Here is a 21,911-nt window from a genome sequence, read left to right as displayed (position 1 = left end):
AGTTGTGCAGCTATCACCACAATCTCTAATTTTTGAACATTTTCCTCTTCCCAGAAAGAAATCTTGTCTCCATTTGCTGTTGCTCCCCATTTTCCCTTTTCTCCTTAGCCCCAGCTCTTGGCAACCACTAATCTTTGTAATGTCAAATAATATCACAATTATTTGAAAAAACTATTCAAATATTCCTCCCTTTTCCAATTACATATTTATGTGTATGTAGCCAGTTTTTGTGTTTGTTTGTTTTTAATTTTTCAGGTACAGTACATTCAATAATATTTTGTACTAGAGGCCCGGTGCATGAAATTTGTGCACCAGTAGGGTCCCTAGGCCTGGCCGGCGATCAGGGCCAATCGGGGCCTTCCTTCCCCACCTGCTGGCCAGGGCCTTCCTTTGTTCTGCGCCACCCCCTGGTGGTCAGTGCACATCATAGTGAGCAATCGAACTCCTAATCTCCCAGTCGAACTCCTGAGGGGACACTTTGCATATTAGCCTTTTATATATACAGATTAGTTTCAGGTAGACAAACATATACTTAACAAAGTGTTCCCTCAATATTTCCAATACCACCTGGCATCATACATCGTTATTACATTGTTATAGACTACATTTCCTATGTTGTACTTTACATCCCCATGACTGTTTTGTAACTACCAATTTGTACTTCTTATTCCCTTCACTTTTTTCACCCAGTCCCTCAACTCCTTCCTTCTGGAAACGATCGGTCTGTTCTCTATATCTATGAGTCTGTTTGAATTTTGTTTATTAATTTTGTTCTTTAGATTCCACATATAAGTGAAATCATATGGTATTTGTCTTTCTCTAACTGACTTATTTCACTTAACATAATACCCTCTACGTCAGTGATGGCGAACCTTTTGAGCTCGGCATGTCAGCATTTTGAAAAACCCTAACTTAACTCTGGTGCCGTGTCACATATAGAAATTTTTTGATATTTGCAACCATAGTAAAACAAAGATTTATATTTTTTATATTTATTTTATATATTTAAATGCCATTTAACAAAGAAAAATCAACCAAAAAAATGAGTTTGCGTGTCACCTCTGACACGCGTGTCATAGGTTCGCCATCACTGGTCTAGTCTTAGGAATATTCATTCATGTTAAGAAGCTAAAGGTAAAGGATGAGCTTAATTATGGAAGTCATTTTTGTGTGTTTTCTTTGATGACCAGCTTTAAATTTTGTGATATTTTAAGTTCTATGAATTTGAGAACAAATTACTCTTGGTCTTAGAACTACTTTAGCATGTGCTTTTAGGACCCTGGTCTCCAAAGTGGAGTATACAGGAAGATCCATTGGGATGAAGGAAAAAATATATATAAGACTTTCTAGGTGTACTTAGTTTTATATTGAAAAAGCAAAGTAAGCTTTACTCATCTTATATGTGACTAGTCATCGAAACCCTCATTTCGGATGTTAGATGGGGCAGTAAGACACTATTTGGGAGGGATTCCGAGAAGAATGGGGAGTTACAGTTGAAAAAGTACTCATTGGTTCTTTGCTTATAGCATATCCTGACAGATTGCAACATATGTGTGCTCAATTCCATGGGTTAATTGATTATATTACCCAGTTTAAACTAAACTTTTAGTAAACAATCTACCCAGAAGCTACAGATTGCAGATGATAATAATTCAAGTAAACAACTAGAAAAAGAGTAGGCATTAGTATTTCTACAAGAACCCTGTCAGCCTCATCATCATGAGGTTAAGGTGATTTAAACAGGGGGTGGGGAACCTTTTTTCTTCCAGGGCCATTTGGATATAACAACATTCAAGGGCCATACAAAATTATCAACTTAAAAATTAGCCTGCTATATTTGATCAAACATTTAATTAATTCACCCCTAATGCTTTGGCAGGACCAGACCAAATGATTTCAAGGGTCTTATACGGCCTACGGGCTGGATGTTGCCCAACCCTGATTTAAACAGATCTAATTAGACATTGGTTACCCAAAATTGAAATCATCAAGGAAGATTTTTGAAATAGGAATATAATTCTACTTTGCTTAAGATGAAGGCAACAACTTCATAGAATATACCAGAATTTATGTTAGGGTAGTTTACTAGGGGAAGATTGGGCCAAAGTGAACAGATGGCTCAGCAGTTTTGCACAAATTATTCTTCACTACCAAACCCTGTACAGTACTTTTTTTATAATATAATTTGTGTTCTCATGATTGAAAAGACAAAAGGGCCATGCCTCCTGGTAGCCTTGTGATAGATGGTTGCTTAAACTCGATACTGTTACCAGTTTGATATTTATCTCAGTTGTCATGCGATTCTGGCTGTTGCTCACAAAAATATTATGGCTACATTTTAAGGAACACAGATAATCATCAACTAGAAGGCTTTGATATGCTGCTTGTTAAGAACAATGACGTTAGTCAGAGGTCACAGCATGAAACTTAAAAAGGAAATGAAATCCAGGACACAGATATGGAGTTGGTTTTGTTCACATCTACATCTATACACTCATTCTCTCTCAGAAGTTCTTTCTTTCTTTCTTATTTTATGCATACATACACATATGTATTTAGCATGAAACACTGACAGAGCATGAAACACTGACAGATTATAGTGTAAATTTTTTGTAATACCTATATTGTGTGTATGAGATGGAGAAAAGACAAAATGTGAGGAAAAGATTTACTTCATAAACAGATTTTTCTAATCACTTCTAATGTTTTAAGTGACATCTATTTCAAATAATGTTGGAGGTTTTTGGTTAAGGGTAGTTTGCTTCATGCTGTATCTGTGCCCCTGCCTATGTCTGATGGTCTACAGACTTCCTCAGGAATAGGTTTTTTTTCTTCTTCATCTTTGTATATCAGTATCTATCATGAGTCATTCAAATGAAGCAAACTAAAGATTATATTGAAAATATAATGGCCCTAGTTGGTTTGGCTCAGTGGATAGAACGTCGGCCTGCAGACCAAAGGGTCCCGGGTTCGATTCCGATCAAGGGCACATACTTTGATTTCAGGCTCCCCCCTGACCCCCTTAGTCAGAGCACCTGCAGGAAGCAACCAATTGATGTGTTTCTCTCACGTTGATATTTCTCTCTGGCTTTCCCTCTCTCTTCCACTCTCTCTAAAAGAAAAAAAAAAATTAATGGAAAAATATCCTCAGGTGAGGATTAAAAAAAGAAAAAATAAATTAAAAAAAATTTTTTCTTGCCTTCAAGAAGTTCACATTATCATTAGGAAAACTATGAACACCTGCACAGTATTGGGAAAGTCACAAGAAGTTTGTGACAAATGGCAAAAATCATGGCAGTTTTAAATATTTAAAGATTCAAAATTATATAATGAGGGGCAAGAAAAAGGGGAAGTGACATGGTTAAAGCAAATGCAGTGGAACTTAAGCTGGGTTAAGGAAAAATAATGAGACAGATCATTTCGTGCACTGAACATCAGTAGGGGAATAGATGGTTCAGGGGGCCAAGAAAATTACCCTACACCTGGCTGCAGCACTTTATTTTAACAGAAAATCCACAGTCAATGCAGCTTAGGCAAAGACAGGCATGTTTCCAGGTGACAATCTTGTTGGAACCAAATGGTTATATCTATCCTATACTAATAAAAGACAAAGATGCAAATTGACCATACTTTCACTATGCCTTAAGCCACACCCACCAGCCAATCAGAGCGACTATGTGTAAATTAACCCAACCAAGATGGCGGCCGGCAGCCACGGAGCTGGAGCTAGCAGGAAGCTTGCTTGCTCCAGTGATGGAGGAAGCCAAGCTTCCCCACCTGCTGCGGCCCAGCTCTGAGCTCCACTGAAAGCAACAAAGTTTCAATTATAGAAGGTAAACAAACCCCAGATACCTGCTTTCAGCCGGCTGTGGCCACGGAGCTGGAGCAAGCAGGAGTGGGTTGCCCCTGGCCATGGAGGAAGCCAAGCTTTCCGCAGGCCTCCGCTAAAGGCAACAAAGTTTCAATTATAGAAGGTAAATAAATCCCAGAATAAAAGAAAAAAAGGAGAGGCTGGGAGCTTACGTCGCCAGGGTGCTTGGCCAGACTGAAAACAGCCCTCAGCCCCTCACCCAGACTGGCCAGGCACCCCAGTGGGGACCCCCCCACCCTAAAGGGGGTGTGGCCAGCCTGAAAACAGCCATCAGCCCCTCACCCAGGCTGGCCAAACCTCCATGGGGTGAGGGTCCCCACTGGGGTGGACATCCTCTGAGGGGTCCCACACTGCAAGAGGGCATAGGCCGGGCTGAGGGACCCATCGAGTGCACAAATTTTTGTGCACCAGGCCTCTAGTATATACAAAAGCCTAAGCTACCTGCCAACCAGCCAACTGGCTGGTAGCTATAACACACAATGACCACCAGGGGGCAGACGCTCAACACACAGGCATGGATACATGGAACAGACTGATGAATCTCAGAAAGAAGGGGGGAGGGAGTAAGGTGGGAAGAGATTAACCAAAGATCTTATATGCATACTAGGCCCGGTGCATGTCCCTGGGCCTCGCCTGCGGGGATCATGCCAAAACTGGCTCTCCGACATCCCTGGGGGCGTCGCGGATTGCGAGAGGATGCAGGCCAGGCCGAGGATTCGTGCACCGGGCCTCTAGTGTGTGAATAAAAGACTACAGGTTGAGATTAATTTGTTGAAGAACTTAAGTGTCATATAGGATATTATTAATGACTTCTTAGCTGGTAGGGAATGTTAGCTAATTGGACTGGTATAGATATATTGGGAGATGAGCATTGGGAGGGAAGCCCTTGAGGATAAGAATTTCTCCTAATATCTCATTTACATGTCTATTTATCCTTTTCGATTATAGCACAGTTCCCATAAGTAGAGACTTTTGTTCAGTTCTCTATACTGAGTTCCTAAAACAGTGTCTGGCACATAGTAGGTATTTAATAAATCTTGATTGCCTGAAGACCATTCAGGAGAGACTAGTTTAGTAATCCACCCGGATTCTTGGTGGAGCCTGACAACAAATTGGAGTTGAGGGCTAGGGGCTGAACTATGGTAACAAGGAAGCCAGAAGAGTGCGTGTGTTCCCGGTTTTCTTTCAAAAGTATTAGTTGTAGTAGAGCTGCTCAGAAGTGAGACATTCACTTCAGTTGGATGGCTGGAGCAAATTAGTAGTATGTATGCATGTTTATTTAAAGCTTTTAATAATATGTTATTAAGTCTCTTCTGAATATTTTGTTTAGTTAACTACTTTTAAAAGTTTTTTTTTAATATATTTTATTGATTTTTTACAGAGAGGAAGGGAGAGGGATAGTTAGAAACATCGATGAGAGAGAAACATCGATCAGCTGCCTCCTGCACACCCCCCACCGGGTATGTGCCCGCAACCAAGGTACATGCCCTTGACCGGAATCGAACCCGGGACCCTTGAGTCCGCAGGCCGACGCTCTATCCACTGAGCCAAACCGGTCAGGGCTTGTTTAGTTAACTACTTTTAAAGATAATAGTAAAATCAAACAAGACTGAAGCCTAAACAAAGATAATTTTTTGGTTTTTTTGCAGATTTTAGTGACAAATCACAGTATGTATGTCAGTGTGAATGTAATTTCTATCCTTTTTATATAGTTTCCCTCCTTTAAAAATCTGCCGAAGCCGGTTTGGCTCAGTGGATAGAGCGTCGGCCTGTGGACTGAAGGGTCCCAGGTTCGATTCCGGTCAAGGGCATGTACCTGGGTTGCGGGCACATCCCCGGTGGGAGATGTGCAGGAGGCGGCTGATCGATGTTTCTCTCTCATCAATGTTTCTAACTCTCTATCTCTCTCCCTTCCTCTCTGTAAAAAATCAATAAAATATATTTTTTTTAAAAATCTTATGTATACTGCTCTGTAGTTAATAATCTGCTTTCACATCTATTTAATCCTTAAAAGAAGCTTATTATGTGAGGTTAGTAGGAATTTTTGTCCCAAATAACAGTTGGGGAAAAGGGTTCAGAGTGAGTTAGCCCCAAATCACATACTTAATGCATGATTAAATTTGTATTTGGAGTTAAATGTAGAAAGAGAATAGAAGAGTATTTGTGAGAGCAGGCTCTGGAGTCAGAACTGGATTTTAGTCCTAGTTTTACCACTTAATAAACCCTATGATCTTAGCCAATGTATATGTCTTTATGGCCTCGGTTTTCTTATCAGTAAAATGGAGTACCACTTTTAGTTAGTTCCTATAGTTTTGCATGGTCCAGTATGGTAGCCACTTGCCACATGTGGCTATTTAAGCAGTCTTGCTCGTACTCTTATTTTTTTTTTTTTAATGATTACATTTTGAAATGATAGTACTTTGGACATGTTGGGATAAATGTATTATTAAAATTAATGTTATCTATTTCTCTTCACTTTTTAACATGTCTGTTAGAAAATTTTAAATTACATATGTGCATTATATTTCTATTGGACAGTGCTGCTCCAGATCAGGGATTGACAAACTTCAACCCTCCAAATCAAGCCAGGTGTCTATTTTTTTAAATAATATTTTATTGGAACATAGTCATACTCATTCAGTTATACATTGTGTATGGCTACTTTCATGCTACAGTGGCAGGGTTGTGTGGTTGCTACGTGTATAATCATATGGTCTACAAAGCCTAAAATATTTACTGTTTTTATAGAAAAAGTTTGCCAACCCATTCTCTAGACCAGTGGTTCCCAACCTTTTTTTGGCCATGCCCCACCTAAGCATCTCTAAAATCCTGATGCCCCCCCCCATGACATGTAATTCTTATTATTCAAAAATTGAACTCCTATTCACGTGGAGGAAGCCTAAAAGGCCATCAACTTGGTCTAAGCAAGCTTCCAAAGAACATGGCATCCATGAAAGAGGAAAATAAAAGAATGAAAGGACAGTTGAAGTACTGAGGAAGAAATCACTAAGAAATTGTTAAAAAAAATAATAATATGAAGTGATATGAAAAGATAGCAAATAAAGTTTCAAAAATATAATAGAAAACTGAAATGCATAAATATAGTCACAACTAGAGGCCTGATGCATGAAATTCGTGCAAGGGGCTTGGCCCTTGCAGCCCCGGCTGCCTCACGGCCCCCTCTCCTCCCCCCACCCCTCACCCACTGGTTGTTCCGGAAGGTCATTCCGCTGTCCAGTCTAATTAGCATATTAGCTCTTTATTATATAGGTTATATATATATACTGTATATGAGGCCCATAGAACTATAAGACATGCAAAAAATTCACTGTTAATAACTCATTCTCAAATTGCCCCCTTTTGGGGCGTGTGCCCCACATTGGGAACCACTACTCTAGACTGTGTATTGACAGATGCTCAATGTGCTATCTTTATTTAATAGTGGATATCAGAGACCAACAGAAGATTCATGGTGGGTGCCAGTGGGAAAAAGGTAGCAGGGAGGGACTGCTAATGGGTGTCACGTTTCTTTTTTGGGATGATGAAAATATTCTGGATTAGATAATGATGGTAGTTATGCAACTTCAAATATACTAAAACCACTGAATTATATTACGGTATGTGGATGATATCGTAATTTTTAAAAAGTGGATATGAACCTGGTTTGGTAGATGTGATAAAACAGGACATTATACATGATTCATGTTAATGATAATAAGAACATACAATGAAACAAACAAATGCAAATGAACTATGGGGAATGTAAACAAAATTTAATAATTTTCATATGCTCCCATTATCAAATATATTTTTAATCACCTTTAAGAGGTCATGTCACTTGAGAATATTTGCAAGTAGTTTATTGATAGAAAAAGCAGTTAGCTGTCATTATTGCTTATTCAGTCTGTTTACTGCTTACCCATAAAAAAGACTTATGAAAATACAGTCTCTTTTTAGTTGTAAACTTAACTTTAAGATAGTGTGCAACAATACACATAAAGATAATCTCAATAAATAGTTAAATGAGTGAATACAAAGTATAAATAAAATCACTTACGACTATTAATTTTCTGGAAACAATGTAAATATAGAAATCATGGCTTTAGAAGTTTATTAGCAAGCTTTTGAAATGAGAAAATAATAGAAGGGAGTTGGCAGGCCATTCCAAAATGTCAACATCTTGTGTGTTTTTTCTTAAATGAATTATTAAGCATCTACTACAGGTTGGGGCAAAGTAGGTTTACAGTTGTGAGTACACAAAACACAGTTTATTTCTTGTATTCTTTATTATTGTGTTATTTTCCATATGAACAACTGTAAACCTACTTTTGTCCCACCCTGTATATACAAATTCTAGATATTTGCACATAGCTTTTAAACTGACAAAATATTACCTACTTTATACAGTTGACTCAATTTATTATACATAAGGTATGCCAATAGTCTTTATGAAATCCAAACCCATTAATCAGTACATCATTTTTCTTCTGAAAACACTAGCAATAGGTTTTTATTTTAGTGCTCTAAAAACGCCAAATTATAGCACTTTATTTATTTATTATTTAAATTAGGATAGCATGATGTCTAAGGGCACAGACTTTGGAGCCAGATAGACCTGTTTCCAAATTTGACTACCATTTACTGTGTGACCCAGAACAGCCTCTTTAATATTTAACATCTCTAAGTCTTCATTTTCTCATCTCTAAAATAGGAATAATACCTTCTCCATTGAGTATTTTTAAGGAATAAATAGTGTAAAGTACTTAGCATTTAGTAACTACTCAATAAATGGTAACCTTGTATTATTGCCATTTTAGTATGTTAATTTTTTTAATCAAACATTAATTTTTTGGTTGTCAGTATCATACATTTATTATGTATTTTACTGACTCCTACCTTTCCAAAAACATGAAATATTAAGTAACATTTTATTTTACTTTCAGTCAAAGAAAAATAAGAAGAAATCAAAGTCAGATGCTAAAGCAGTGCAAAACAGTTCACGCCATGATGGGAAGGAAGTTGATGAAGGTACTTGAGCAAGTGAAAGGACTATAGAAAAAAATTTAATCTTTTTTTTTTTTTTACCAAGGTGCATTGTATCAAAGGTGCATTTGTTTTGCTTAATCTTGTATCTAGCTCTTCTTTTTAATAACTATAGATCTTAATGTACAGATCTATGACATTGTTAGGAAACACTTTTTTATCTAAATTATTTAAGGATCTAACAGTGCTTTTCCTAAAAGGAACTGCCTTGAAACTTAAGGTCTAACTCAATATCTTGAGCTTAAAAAGCCATTTGTTTTGTCTTTGTTTTCTAGAAATGTAGTTTAGGTTTTCCCTCATTGTTCTTAAATATGCTATCCCTAGAAGGCTGTGCACAAATTTTTTGAGTGAGCATTTATTGTTATTGCCTAATAAACCCATTTATTAGTAGTTATGTATAACACTCTCCTATCAGTTTTACTGAGCAAAAGAAAAATATACAAGATGACTTCTGTGTCATTTTTTTCTAAGCCATAGGAGATAGATTTGATAAAAATTATGAGAATAAATAATGGCAGTTAGCTGCCTAAAACAATATCTTGAGATTAGAATAAATCTTAGGATAAATTGGTATAATCAGCACTCCTGTTAAATAGCATATTTAATATATAAATTTATCATGCTATTTTGTGTGCACTGCTCCATTCCCCTGTCTTCCCCCCACCCCCTCAAAAAAAAACACAACACTACAACTTTTTGTTTTCCCCTTACTGAATAACTTTTTTTTTTCTGGGGCTATGTCAGGAGCCTGGGAAACTAAAATTAGTCACAGAGAAAAACGACAGCAACGTAAACGTGATAAGGTACAGACTGATTCTGGTTCATTGGATTCAACTATCCCTGGGATAGAAAATACCATCACAGTTACCACCGAGCAACTTACAACTGCATCATTTCCTGTTGGTTCCAAGAAGAATAAAGGTATATTAGTGGAACATAAGAGTGATACATCAAATCCAACTCCTTTAAATCTGATGTACAAAATATCATTACATCAAAATCTGATTATTTTGAACTAGTTATATCATTGTGCTGATAGACCCTTCTGAGAGCATTGTGGACCATGTCTTGGTTTATCTGATACCAGCAGTGGTTATTTGTTACATACTGCTTAATGAATGGCCTATTCAATTAAAATTGCCTTGAGTCACATGAGAAAATGATGTTATTTCTTTTTTTCTCATGTATATTGCTTTGCCCCAACTCTCTTACATTTCCATTTCTTATAGTGGACAATACGTTAAATGCAATTATTTGTAATCATTCTGCATGTGGTGCTTATACTCCAAGATGAAACAAGCATGTTCTGGTAGTGCAGGTTCTATCTGGATTTCTCACCACCCCAAATGTTTGAGAATGCCGTAGGTGTTTGATAAAGCTAGATTGGAACTTCAGAGGTTCTTCCCAAGTATCTCCAATGTTCAGATTATCTAATAGTGATAACTTCCTGGTAGCTCTTTACATTGCCATCATTTTTACCCTGGAGACATAAGTTGGCAGAGTTATACTGTTCAGCTTGCTTTAAGGCATTGACTTAAACTTCTTCACCTTTTTATTAATTGCCTCCCCACCCCGCACTTGTCTCTAGCCCACTTTGTTTGGTTTGTTCCCTTTTTATGTTTTTGCTTGTTGAATTGGTGGAATTTATTGCTTTGGTACAGAAATGACATCTACTTACCCATTTTCACTGTTACATATTAGCCATACTTTAGTGTTTCTGTTGGTCACCCTTTTTCAATTGTCTTATGCATGCCTTCCTTGCTAGCACAATCCTGTGTCATGCTGGTTTTGTGATATATTGTGATTATTATGCTTTTCAGTGTCAGAGAAATTGTATGTTTGTTAAAACATGTATTCTCACCTCATGCCACAGTTTCTAAGTCCTGGTCCCAAATACTGACAAAGTTCTTTAGTTGATGTGCTTGCTTCCATACTTGTTGAAATGGCAGCTGGTATTGTGGTGGCAAAATGAGGTGGCAAAGTTGAATTCAGTTACAGAGCCCAGTTCTCTAGTTCCTACTTAAAAGAATCTTGATATAAGAGCAGGCTCTATTTACTTGGGAAATTTTCCAGGTCCTTTGTTGGCATTTTCATTGACTCAGAATATGGTAACTAGAGAACTAAATTCCTTAAGGACATGTGAAATTACATTGTGAGTAGAAATGGCTCTTTTCCAGTGAAAGAATTTAGTGCTTAAAGGAACAATTTATTATAAATAGTAAGAAAATTGATTTGTATGTTACTCCTAATTTAATGTGCATAGTGGCCTGTTTAGTATTAAATAAATTTTATTTCTATTTCAACCAGGTGAATCTCATCTAAATGTTCAAGTTAGCAACTTTAAGTCTGGAAAAGGAGATCCTACACTTCAGGGTGAGAGAAATTACATGTAACTTAAATTGAAGGCCCATCAAAAATAGAAACTTACACGCATGTCTCTTTCCTCACATGAGTGACACAGAAAGGGAAATGGGGCTTAATGGTTTTTAATTACTAAAGTAATATAATCACAGTCTAGAGATTTTAGAAAATAGATAAAAAGTAAAATCACTCCCACTTCTAATAGTCTTTGATATGTTCTAGTTGTTTACCCCTCTCCTCCATATGTGAAAACATTATTTTAATATATACAGTTTTGATTCTTGCTTGCCTCATTTAAGCCAGTGGAGAAAAGAAGGATTTTTTTTTTTTTTTTTGGACTTGTGTTTAATATAGGCATATATAGGATAAAGGCTTTTCCACTCTTTATTAAGAAAAAAGCCTTAATACCTATAACCTTTGAAACTGCTTCCTTAACACTATCAAGTATTTCACAATAAGTATAGTCTAAAGTTATACAGTGCTTCACAAATAGAAAACATACTTTATTTACTTGTTTATGATAAAGATTGAATTAAATTGGTGATATACCTTACCTAAAAACTAAAGTGTTGTAGTACAACTTAAATTCAGAAATGAAAAGGCACCTTCTCATTTTAGGCTTGTTCTTAACACTGTCAGCTTTCTTCTTTCCCATGGTTCTGAGTTCTGACTACACATTAAAATCATCTAGGAAGCTTAGAAAAACAGCAATCGTGTATATAAAAAGGAACATAGACTTGTATACGCACACACACACCTACATGCATTTATATATACATACAGACACATAAGCACATATAATTGTATACAAGTATATATGTACATACATACTAACGTCTGGATTCCACCCCTAGAGATTCTGATTTTAATTCGTTTGGGCTGAGACTCCAGTGTCTACTTTTTAAAAAAAATATTTATTTTTATTGATTTCAGAGAGGAAGGGAGAGGAAGAAAGAGGTAGAAATAGAAGCATCAATGATGAAAGAAAGTCATTGATCAGCTGCCTCCTGTGCACCCCCTAATGGAGATGGAGCCCGAAACCTGGGCATGTGCCCTTGACTGGAATTGAACCTGGGACCAAGCCAACCTTCTATTCACTGAGCCAAACCAGCTAGGGCTCCAGTGTCTACTTTTAAGAAAATTTTCACATAACAAGTCTATAAGCAGGCTGGATGTAATATGAGGTTACTTTTCATTTCTAATATTATATACAATGTTGCAGTAAACATCTTTCATGCATGAAAAAAAGGAAAAAATTTTCAGTTGATTTTAGTGATTTTAGAATTAGTGCTTTATACATAGTAAATATGTAAATATTTAAGTAAAGAACCTATAACTAAGATGAAATCTTTATATTTTAGTGGGTAAGTATTCTGAGTATACAGACTATATTGGTTTCCTTTTTGTTCTGTTGCATTTCCTTTGAACAAGTCATTCTGCTGTTGAAAACATTAGTGAATATATATTAAGGTCAAACCTCCTCTTAGTTTTTAAATTAAAAGTCATTCATGCTGGTCATGTCACTTTTTAAATTCTTTATTTTCTTCTTTCAAGCTCAGGCTATTCAGAGGGCAGTATGGGGAAATAATGAGTGATAAATATAAACTGAGCAATCCTAGAAATTTTAAAATATCCCAGTTTTAACAAAGAGTCATGTACCAGTTTTTAATCTTTATTTTCTCTCTTTAAGTTTCTTCAGGATTGAATGAAAACCTCACTATAAATGGAGGAGGCTGGAATGAAAAGTCTATAAAACTCTCCTCACAGATAAGTGCAGGGGAGGAGAAGTGGAACTCTGTTTCACCTGCTTCTGCAGGCAAGAGGAAAACTGAGCCATCTGCTTGGGGTCAAGACACTGGAGATGCTAATGCGAATGGAAAAGACTGGGGAAGGAGTTGGAGTGACCGTTCAATTTTTTCTGGCATTGGTAAGAAATGTTAGAAATTTTTAAATTCATTTAAAATTGTTTATCTGGTACATTGTGAATTTCCCAGGAATGAAAAAAGATCCATAAGTATAAAATTTAGTAATACCATACAGAAATAATAGCAATAATTAACTCATCTCAGGTCCTTCTTATGGAGCAAACTAAGTAAATAATAGCATTTATTATTTGCTCTTGGCTTAGTGCTTTCACATACTTTATCACATTTGATTACCCATGTAGCTAATGGGTATAATTATATTTTTAGTGATGTAATAAGTGTAATGTGTGACCAGTCGTTTTTATTAATTTCAGTAGTTTAATGCCTCTTTGTAATTAATTTTTCCCCTGGGTTTTAAAACAAAGATCAGTAGTTGAGGCTCTTTTTTCTGTTGAGAGCCATCAAATTAAAAGCAACTTAATTTCAGGGGTGGGTGGGTGGGTGTATTATGAAAAGAAATGCATGTTTAATATGGAAAACTGCAGAAAGAGAAGAAAAAACTCAGTGTTACTGTACCACCCAATGCCAACCACTGTATTTTTGTGTATTTTATGGCCTTTTTCCCCCCCTGTGTACAATTTTTCTTTTACATAATCCAAATCAGATAGGCATTTTTATGTTCCCACCTCCCACTTAACATTGTTACATAAACATTTTCCATTTTGTAAGTGTTTTTATTTAATGGCCCTATAATACATTGTATAAGCATAGCATAAGTTACTAAATAGTTTTGCGTTATTGGAGAAATTTTTCTATTTTTTTAGTCATAAATAACATTGCATTGAATATATTTGTTTTGGGATTATTTCTTTAGGATAGATTCTTGGGAGTGATATTATATTAAAGGGAATATGAATGTTTATAATGCTACATGACATATATCAACATATTTTCTAAGAGAGTTCTAATTTATATATCAGTACCAGTATGAGTGCCATTTGTCATATGCTGACTAAGGTTGGGTATTCTTATTTCTAAAAATCTTTTCTAATTGATAAGCAAAAAGAACATACATTGTTTTTGGTTAATTTTTTCAAATTACTAATGAGGCTGAATATTTTTGACAACTTTTTTTTATTAAATCTTTATTGTTAAAAGTATTACATATTTTCACAACTTTCTTGATCATGTCTATTTCTTTTATGAATTTCTATTCATGTTCTTTGCTTCTTAGTGATTTTTTTTATTAAGTTGTAATTTCTATGCATCAAAGATATTTTTTTTCTGTTGTGCTTGCCAGATAATTTTTGTTAGTACATTCCTTTTAGTTTAAGTCGAAAAAAAAATCACTTCTTCCTGTTATTTGCTTTTCCCATCACTTTTAAGCTTAAAAAGACTCATGTTGACTAATGTCTCCACGAAGCAAACTTTAGATCATTTACTAATACTGTTCTTAAGCTTGCTCTCCCATCCTCCCTCTGCAATATCCAAAAATTGTGTAGGAATACCAAAATTTGGAGGAAGAAACAATCCCTAAATTCCCAGCTAATTTCAGCAGTGAGGAAAGCATAAATTTCTATGCTGTAAAGCAACCAATGGTCAAGTTTTATCAAGTAATGTTAAGAACTGTGACCTATTTGCAACTTATTTACAAAAGCTATGTGGCATTTTCATAATTAGGACATAAAATAGGTGGTATTTGCTTAATGTTGTTAGAGATGAAATTAAGCAGCAGATTAGAGTTCCTGCTTAGATGGATTAGGACCTTTGTTGAAATTGAAAGAGAACTATGAAATTAGGTTTGCTCAGGAGTGTCTGACATCATAGATGTATATGCTCCTTAAAATATTCATATAGAAGTAAGAAATCTCTTGGAAATGTTGAGAAGATAGCATGGTGTAGTGGAATAAGCATGGACTACCTCAAATAGATCAACTTGGTATGAATCCCTATTCTTCCACTGGCTTTTATGGAAATTAGGGTAGTTTATTTAACTTCCTGTATGAACCTCATATTTAAGTACTTGTGAGGATTTGATAAATGAATGTCAAGTATAAAGTTCAGTCCCTGGCCCAAAGTTGTAGCTTAATTGTGGTAGATAATAAGGTAGTTTGCAATGGTAGAAAGAGCATAATAGGCTTTGGAAATCAGCCTAAGTTCCTGTCTTGGCTCAGCTGTTTTCTAACTGTCAGCAAGTTACTTAACTACTCTGAAACTTTGCTAGCAAGTTTGCCCTAAAGATTAAAAGTGGTTGGTGTAAAGAGCCAGTACATAATAAACATTCACTAAATAGTAGCAATTGCTATATTAAGTGGTTCTAATTTCTAAGGTTATATAATATTGATACCATAGTTTTAAATCTGTACAAATCTTTTAAGTTTCATTGCAAATCAAAGATTCCAAGTGACGTTCTTTATTTTAACAGCTGCTTGGTCTAGTGTGGATAGGGGAATGAATACCTCTGAACAGAATTCTGCTTCTTTTGCATCTCTCACACTTAACTCTGCTGTTTCTGGTATGTGAAAACAGTCTTTCATTTAGTTAACAAAAAATTTCTGTTTAATTTAGCTCTTGCTATTTGAAAAGTAGTGTCAAGTATTGCTATCAATATAATAATAGATGTATAATATAAATGACAGAGGCCTTAATAAAAGGGGAAGAAAGACCTAAGTTCTTAATCTGCAAGTGACTGAGTTCCTTTCTGCAGTGGACATAAGATTCCGTGGCCCAACATAACTGGAAGTGCTTTGGCACACAGACAAGTACAAATGGAAGGCCTTCCTTTCAGGGTCAAGATACTCTGCTGTTACTAGTGTACTCCTGCCATACTTGTAATTTGGCATTTTGTTTCTATTTTCACTTATTCATCGTAAGTTTATAGTGAAGCTTATATGGGCCCTCACATAATCACTCTACTTGAGTATATATTGATTAGAAAGTATATTATTGCTAGTAAACTTCTAAAATTTCAGCATAACTTAAATGGATATGCCTTTTATTAATAGTATAGAAGCTATAAGTACCTAACAAATATTACTTAAACATGGAGAGATGTTTAGTTTGTAATGCTTGGTTGATGTTGGAATTCATGGACCCAGCGTACTAATTATGTGGTTCCCCAGTGTCTGGAGTCACTAGTCTAGAAAAGGGGTCAGCAAACATTTTCTGTAGAGAGCCCAATAGTAAATATTTGAGGCTTTGTGAGCCATACTATCTCTGTTGCAACTACTGAATTGTATCATAACAGGAAAGCAGCCAGAAGTGATACATAAACAGAGGAGTGTCTGGTTCTGAAATATTAAATTCTTTTGATTTTTTTTCCAACCACCTAAAAATCTGGTATTATTCTTAGCTCATAGGGTATACAAAAGAAGGGATGGCTGGATTTGGACTATGGGTAATAGTTTGCCAATTCCTAGTCTCAGAGTACATTTTACTTCCAGAGGTACAAGTTAATTGCTGTCTTCATTTGGTGACTTGTACAACATAGGTGCTATTCCCTTCATATATTCAGAGAAAGTAGCATGGGCTGCTAAAGAAATAGCAACAGTGTTACTATAGCGCCTCTAAGCAGTACATGTGCTAATTATATATGAATTTTATAGTGTTACTCTGTTAAAATTTACATAAAAATATATAACTATTGAGTATATCAAGCAGTTATATTAGTGGAATGCTAGTAAAATTTGTTAGTAAAGACTTTGATACTAACAGGTATTTTTTTTAACCAATTCTTTATATCAGTGACTCTGAATCCAAAGTGAATATTAGAGTCACCTAAGGATTCTGATACAGAGATTCTTATTCAGAAGGCCTGGGGTATATATATCCTGGATGAAGAACATTTGTATTCTGAAATGAATTTATGGCTATAGAGCAGGGTGTTTTGACCTGGCACCCATGAATTTATATGTCCCTAAAACTATATGCAATTTTTTGTGTTTACCACAGCTGTTATCAGATTCTTAAGGACTATATGACCACCACCCCCCCTCACTTCTTCTCCACCCACCCAAAAAAAGAAAAGTAAAAACAGAAAACACTTAGAATATAGCTGACCCTTGAACAGTGCAGGAGTTAGGAACATTGACACTCCACACACACACCCCTGCACAGTTGAAAATACGCATGTAACTTGACTCCCCCAAAACTTGACTACTGATAAGCTACTGTTGACCGGAAGCCTTACTGAAAACATAAAGTGTGTTAACACATATTTTGTATGTTTTATATATATTATATACTGTAGTCTTACAATAAAGTAAGCTAAAGAAAACTGTTGCGAAAATCATAAGGAAAAGAAAGTATTTACAAAAATTTTACTGGAAAAAAAATTGTGAATAAGTGGACCCACGCCATTCAAACTCATATCATTCAAGGGTCAACTGTATTCTCTTTTCATTAAATGCACCTGAATTTAACTTGGTCTCTAAACCACCAGCATAACTCTTCTTATCTCTTTGGCTTCTCACTGCCTTAACTCTCTAGAACAGCGGTTCTCAACCTGTGGGTCGCGACCTCTTGAGGGTCAAATGAGCCTTTCACAGGGGTCGCCTAAGACCATCGGAAAACACATATATAATTACATATTGTTTACAGTAGCAAAGTTACAGTTATGAAGTAGCAACGACAATAATTTATGGTTGTGGGTCACCATAACATGAGGAACTGTATTAAAGGGTCATGGCATTAGGAAGGTTGAGAACCACTGATCTAGAATAATCATCTCTCTCTTCTTTAACTTTTCCTTAGGCAAAAAATTCTAGCAAACTCAGACATTTTCTAGTTCTCTCCTTCAGGGTTCTAAGGATATAGACTACCCTAAAACATCCAGGATTTCTTTGGTGCTTTATCATTTTCAATTAAGAAGAGAGACAAAACTTTTTTAAAATTTATCTTTATTGTTGAAAGTATTACAGATTTCCCTTTTATTTCCCCATTGACCCCCTTCATCCTGCACCCGTTGCCCCAATAAAACTTTTTTGACCTTTTGAAATATATAACTAGTTTGAAGAATATATTATAAAAGACAAAATCTAATGGATTGGTACTAAGGAAAATATATTTCTTATTAGTGAATTAGATCAAATGATTGTCATGTGTAATCTAAAATTACCCTTAATTCTACTTTTCCTTTATCTTAACTCTTATAATGTCTGAGTTTTGTTTTTTTTTGTTTTTTTTAGGAGAAATAAAAAAAAAATTAAGTCTCCGTATGCAAAGTATAGAATTGTTATGAAACATCATTAGAAAATTCCATTTTTAATTTTATTGCATTCGTTTTCATTTAAGGGTCTACTGCTGAGCCAGTTTCTCAGTCTACCACTTCTGATTATCAGTGGGATGTTAGCCGTAATCAGCCCTATATCGATGATGAATGGTCTGGGTTAAGTATGTCCTTTTAAAAATTATCAGTTTGGGGGTTTTTCTGTTTGTTTTTGTTTCTTTTTCAGAATTTCTAGCTTCCTGAATTCATGCTCTATATTTTTAATTTTAATCCTACTTTCTAACCTTTTAGGTCATAGTAATCTAATCTAATACCAAATGTATTACTTGTAAACTAATTGTTGAATACCTATAGAATTAAAACTAAATTCACTTTTTATGATTGAGATATTTAAACATGAAATTGTCTTATAGTTGCTCTAGTTTTACAATTTTTGTTTTAAGTGAATGTTCTAAAATATATCGGAATGGATTTGAATTTGTGAGGCGTGCAAGTTTTTTTATTGGTAGAAAACCATTTCTTTAGCCTAATTTCTAATAGAAGCATAAGAACATTAAAGGCAAGAGTTATTTAACAAAACAAAAACAAAAAAAGGGAAAAATATAATGGTTTTTATGTTAGAAAGCTCATACTATCTTTTTTTTTTTAATTGGATTTTTTTTAAAACTCCAAACCTCCGAATTTACTCCTTTCTCAGAATTTTTACAGCACATCATTTTTTCTGTTATTTATTTAGCATTTACTTTTGGAATTTTCTACCATTTTCGCCTTGATTAAAATTTTTTTTAAAGAATATGTTTTGGCCCTATCCAGTTTGGCTTAGTGGATATAGCGTCAGCCTGCAGACTGAAGGGTCCCGGGTTTGATTCTGGTCAAGGGGACATGCTCGGGTTGTGGGCTCAACCCCCCAGTAGGGCCGTGCAGGAGGCAACCAATAATGGTTCTCATCATTGATGTTTCTATCTCTCTCACCCTCTCCCTTCCTCTCTGAAATCAATCAAAATATATTTAAAGAAAGAAAAAGTGTGTTTTGTTTCTTCAAGTAGAGTTGAAATCTCTGAAGACAGGAACTCTCGCTCTTTTATATCCTCAGTACCTAGTGCAGCACTTTTACACAGGTGTTCAGTAGTAATAATGATTATAGCAAACATGTGGCTATGTGCCAGGCACCGCTCTAAATATATATATTAGAGAGGAAGGGAGAGGGAGAGTTAGAAACATCAATGATGAGAGAGAATCATTGATCGGCTTCCTCCTGCACGTCCCCTACTGGGGATCAAGCCCGCAACCTGGGGATGTGCCCTGACTAGGAATCGAACCAGTGACCTCCTGATTCATGGGCTGATGCTCAACCACTGAGCTACACTGGCCGGGCACTGCTCTAAGTCTTGTAACTACTGTTAATTTAGTGCTTATAACAATTCCATGAAGTGGGTGTTATTTTTTCCCCCATACTTACCATATTAAGAAACTGAGGCAAAGGAAAGTTACCTAACTTCCAACCTGGCCACACAGCTCAAGTTAAGTGGAGGAGATGATATCAAACTTTCGTAGTCTAGCTCCAGAGTTCATGTTTAAACACTACATGGTACAGCCTTGGTGATGATTGTAATCATGAAGGTAAGCTCGAAACAGCACAAGGATTAGTGTGTACACTGATTAGTCTCTATATAGATTAGTTGAAGCACAATTCTTATAGTTTAAGGGAGATGAAGTTGAAAAGGTAGATTAGGGAGGACCATGTTGTGAAAAGCCTTGAATTGCTGGCTAAAGATTAGGAAGCTGAGGGTTGGAGTTTCTGGTTTAGAAGGTGTATCCCAGTTCTAGTCCTGACTTTAAAATGTAGTACCTCATATGGCTTGGACTTTTTCTTCTCACTTATCTTGGAATCTAGATTAATTGAGTTGTAAAATGGAGCAAAAGAAACTTTGGGAAGAATGATCAAGTTTATGCCCAATAGAATTGAGGCGTGATTAAAGAACAATAGGAGTGACTGTAAGAAAATAGCAGGAGTGAGGTGGAAATGTCTTGGGCAGCTGTGGTATGAGGCTGAGGAAAACTGAGCAAACAAGGCTCTAGACTTCTCAACTTGAATAGAACAACTCCTCTTTCATCTCTTTAACTATTCTTGTAATACGAAAAATATGATTGGCTGCTACAAGACTGAGAAACATGTATCCACATGACTCTGTACTTAAAGTAGTAAGTATCAGGAATACCATCTTTCTCAAGCTTGTTATGCTGTATTGGCAGTCTTTTAAGTCCAAAGTTTCTCTTTAACCTCATTTCCTGTGTGAATTTTATTTTGTGTGTTGTCATCATTAATGTGGCTAATGTTGGTACTCGGTGAATGTACTTATTCCTTCTAAATTTGTAGACGGCATGATTTAATATTTGAGATTATTAATCCACAAAGTGTGTACACACATACACACACACTAGCTTTACATTTCACAGTGTAATATGATTAATTTATTGACTCTTTGCCAGCTGGTGTGGGTCAGTGGTTGAGTGTCAGCCCATAAGCCAAGAGGTCACATGCCTATGTTGCGGGCTTGATCCCCAGTAGGGGGCATGCAGGAGGCAGCCAATCCACAATGTTTCTATCTATCCCTCTCCCTTCCTCTCTCTCCAAAAATCAATTAAATCTATATATATTGCCTGTCTGGTTTGAGGCATAGACATTATTATATGACAAAAAGGCACTGATTCTACTCAGGCACTTGAATATAAGGTTAAGATGCTACAGTATAGCATCTTATATTTTTAAGGGCAGATGTTAATCTATCAGTTATCTTGGCCGTAAAAAAACATCATCATAACCCCTATAAAAAGTGAGATTTTGAATAGAACTTTGTTTTTGTTGGCACAGCATAATGAAGGGGTTTAAGAGCATGAGGCTTGCCCTAACTGGTTTGGCTCAGTGGATAGAGCGTCGGCCTGCGAACTGAAGGGTCCCAGGTTCGATTCCGGTCAAGGGCATGTACCATGGTTGCGGGCACATCCCCAGTAGGGGGTGTGCAGGAGGCAACTGACCGATGTTTCTCTCTCATCGATATTTCTGACTCTCTGTCCCTCTCCCTTCCTCTCTGTAAAAAATCAATAAAAATATTTAAAAAAAAAAAAAAGAGCATGAGGCTTGAGGACTATGTGGGCTTAAATCTTACTTCTTTATCTTTGCCCTAAGACATGGCTCTATGCCTCAGTTTCATCATCTGTAAAAATAGTAGTTCTCCTTCCTCCCCTGGCAGAGTTGTTGAGAGGATTAAATAATATAATACATATTAGAACATTACAATACACTTAGAACACTGCCCTATGTTCTAATATTCTAGTAAATATTGAGTATGTGCTACTATGCTGTTGTTGATGTCGTCTTCTAGAGGCAAAATTAGTCTGTTCTATGGGGTTAATTAATTAGTATTGTGTGTTTAAACACTGGAGAATATCTTTTTAATTAATGTAATTGTTGTGTTTTATTAAAGTTAATGAATTAAATTCTGGTAAGAAACAGCTAACAGCCATTTTCTTGCTGAGATAAAAT

The 21,911-nt window shown here is 35.9% G+C and overlaps 1 protein-coding gene across 6 annotated transcripts in view; it reads left to right on the top strand.

Annotated features, from left to right (window-relative positions):
• Positions 1 to 21,911, top strand: part of MTDH (metadherin) — a 59,015-nt gene that overhangs the window by 16,257 nt on the left and 20,847 nt on the right. Inside the window, exons 3-9 of one of the 6 annotated variants that reach the window (XM_006104156.3) lie at positions 6,410 to 6,460; positions 8,815 to 8,899; positions 9,659 to 9,835; positions 11,222 to 11,287; positions 12,966 to 13,202; positions 15,566 to 15,655; positions 18,433 to 18,531. In XM_006104156.3, the coding sequence (XP_006104218.1) occupies positions 6,410 to 6,460; positions 8,815 to 8,899; positions 9,659 to 9,835; positions 11,222 to 11,287; positions 12,966 to 13,202; positions 15,566 to 15,655; positions 18,433 to 18,531 (805 nt within the window). The remainder of the gene's footprint in view (positions 1 to 6,409; positions 6,461 to 8,814; positions 8,900 to 9,658; positions 9,836 to 11,221; positions 11,288 to 12,965; positions 13,203 to 15,565; positions 15,656 to 18,432; positions 18,532 to 21,911) is intronic. The other 5 variants (XM_014446529.2, XM_006104157.3, XM_006104158.3 and 2 more) reach the window with 5 other exon arrangements.

The sequence above is a fragment of the Myotis lucifugus genome, unplaced genomic scaffold (assembly GCF_000147115.1).
Source record: "Myotis lucifugus unplaced genomic scaffold, Myoluc2.0 scaffold_548, whole genome shotgun sequence".
Taxonomy (NCBI): Eukaryota; Metazoa; Chordata; class Mammalia; order Chiroptera; family Vespertilionidae; genus Myotis; species Myotis lucifugus.
Note: the sequence above shows the minus strand (reverse complement) of the source record. Positions and strands in the feature narration are given on the sequence as shown.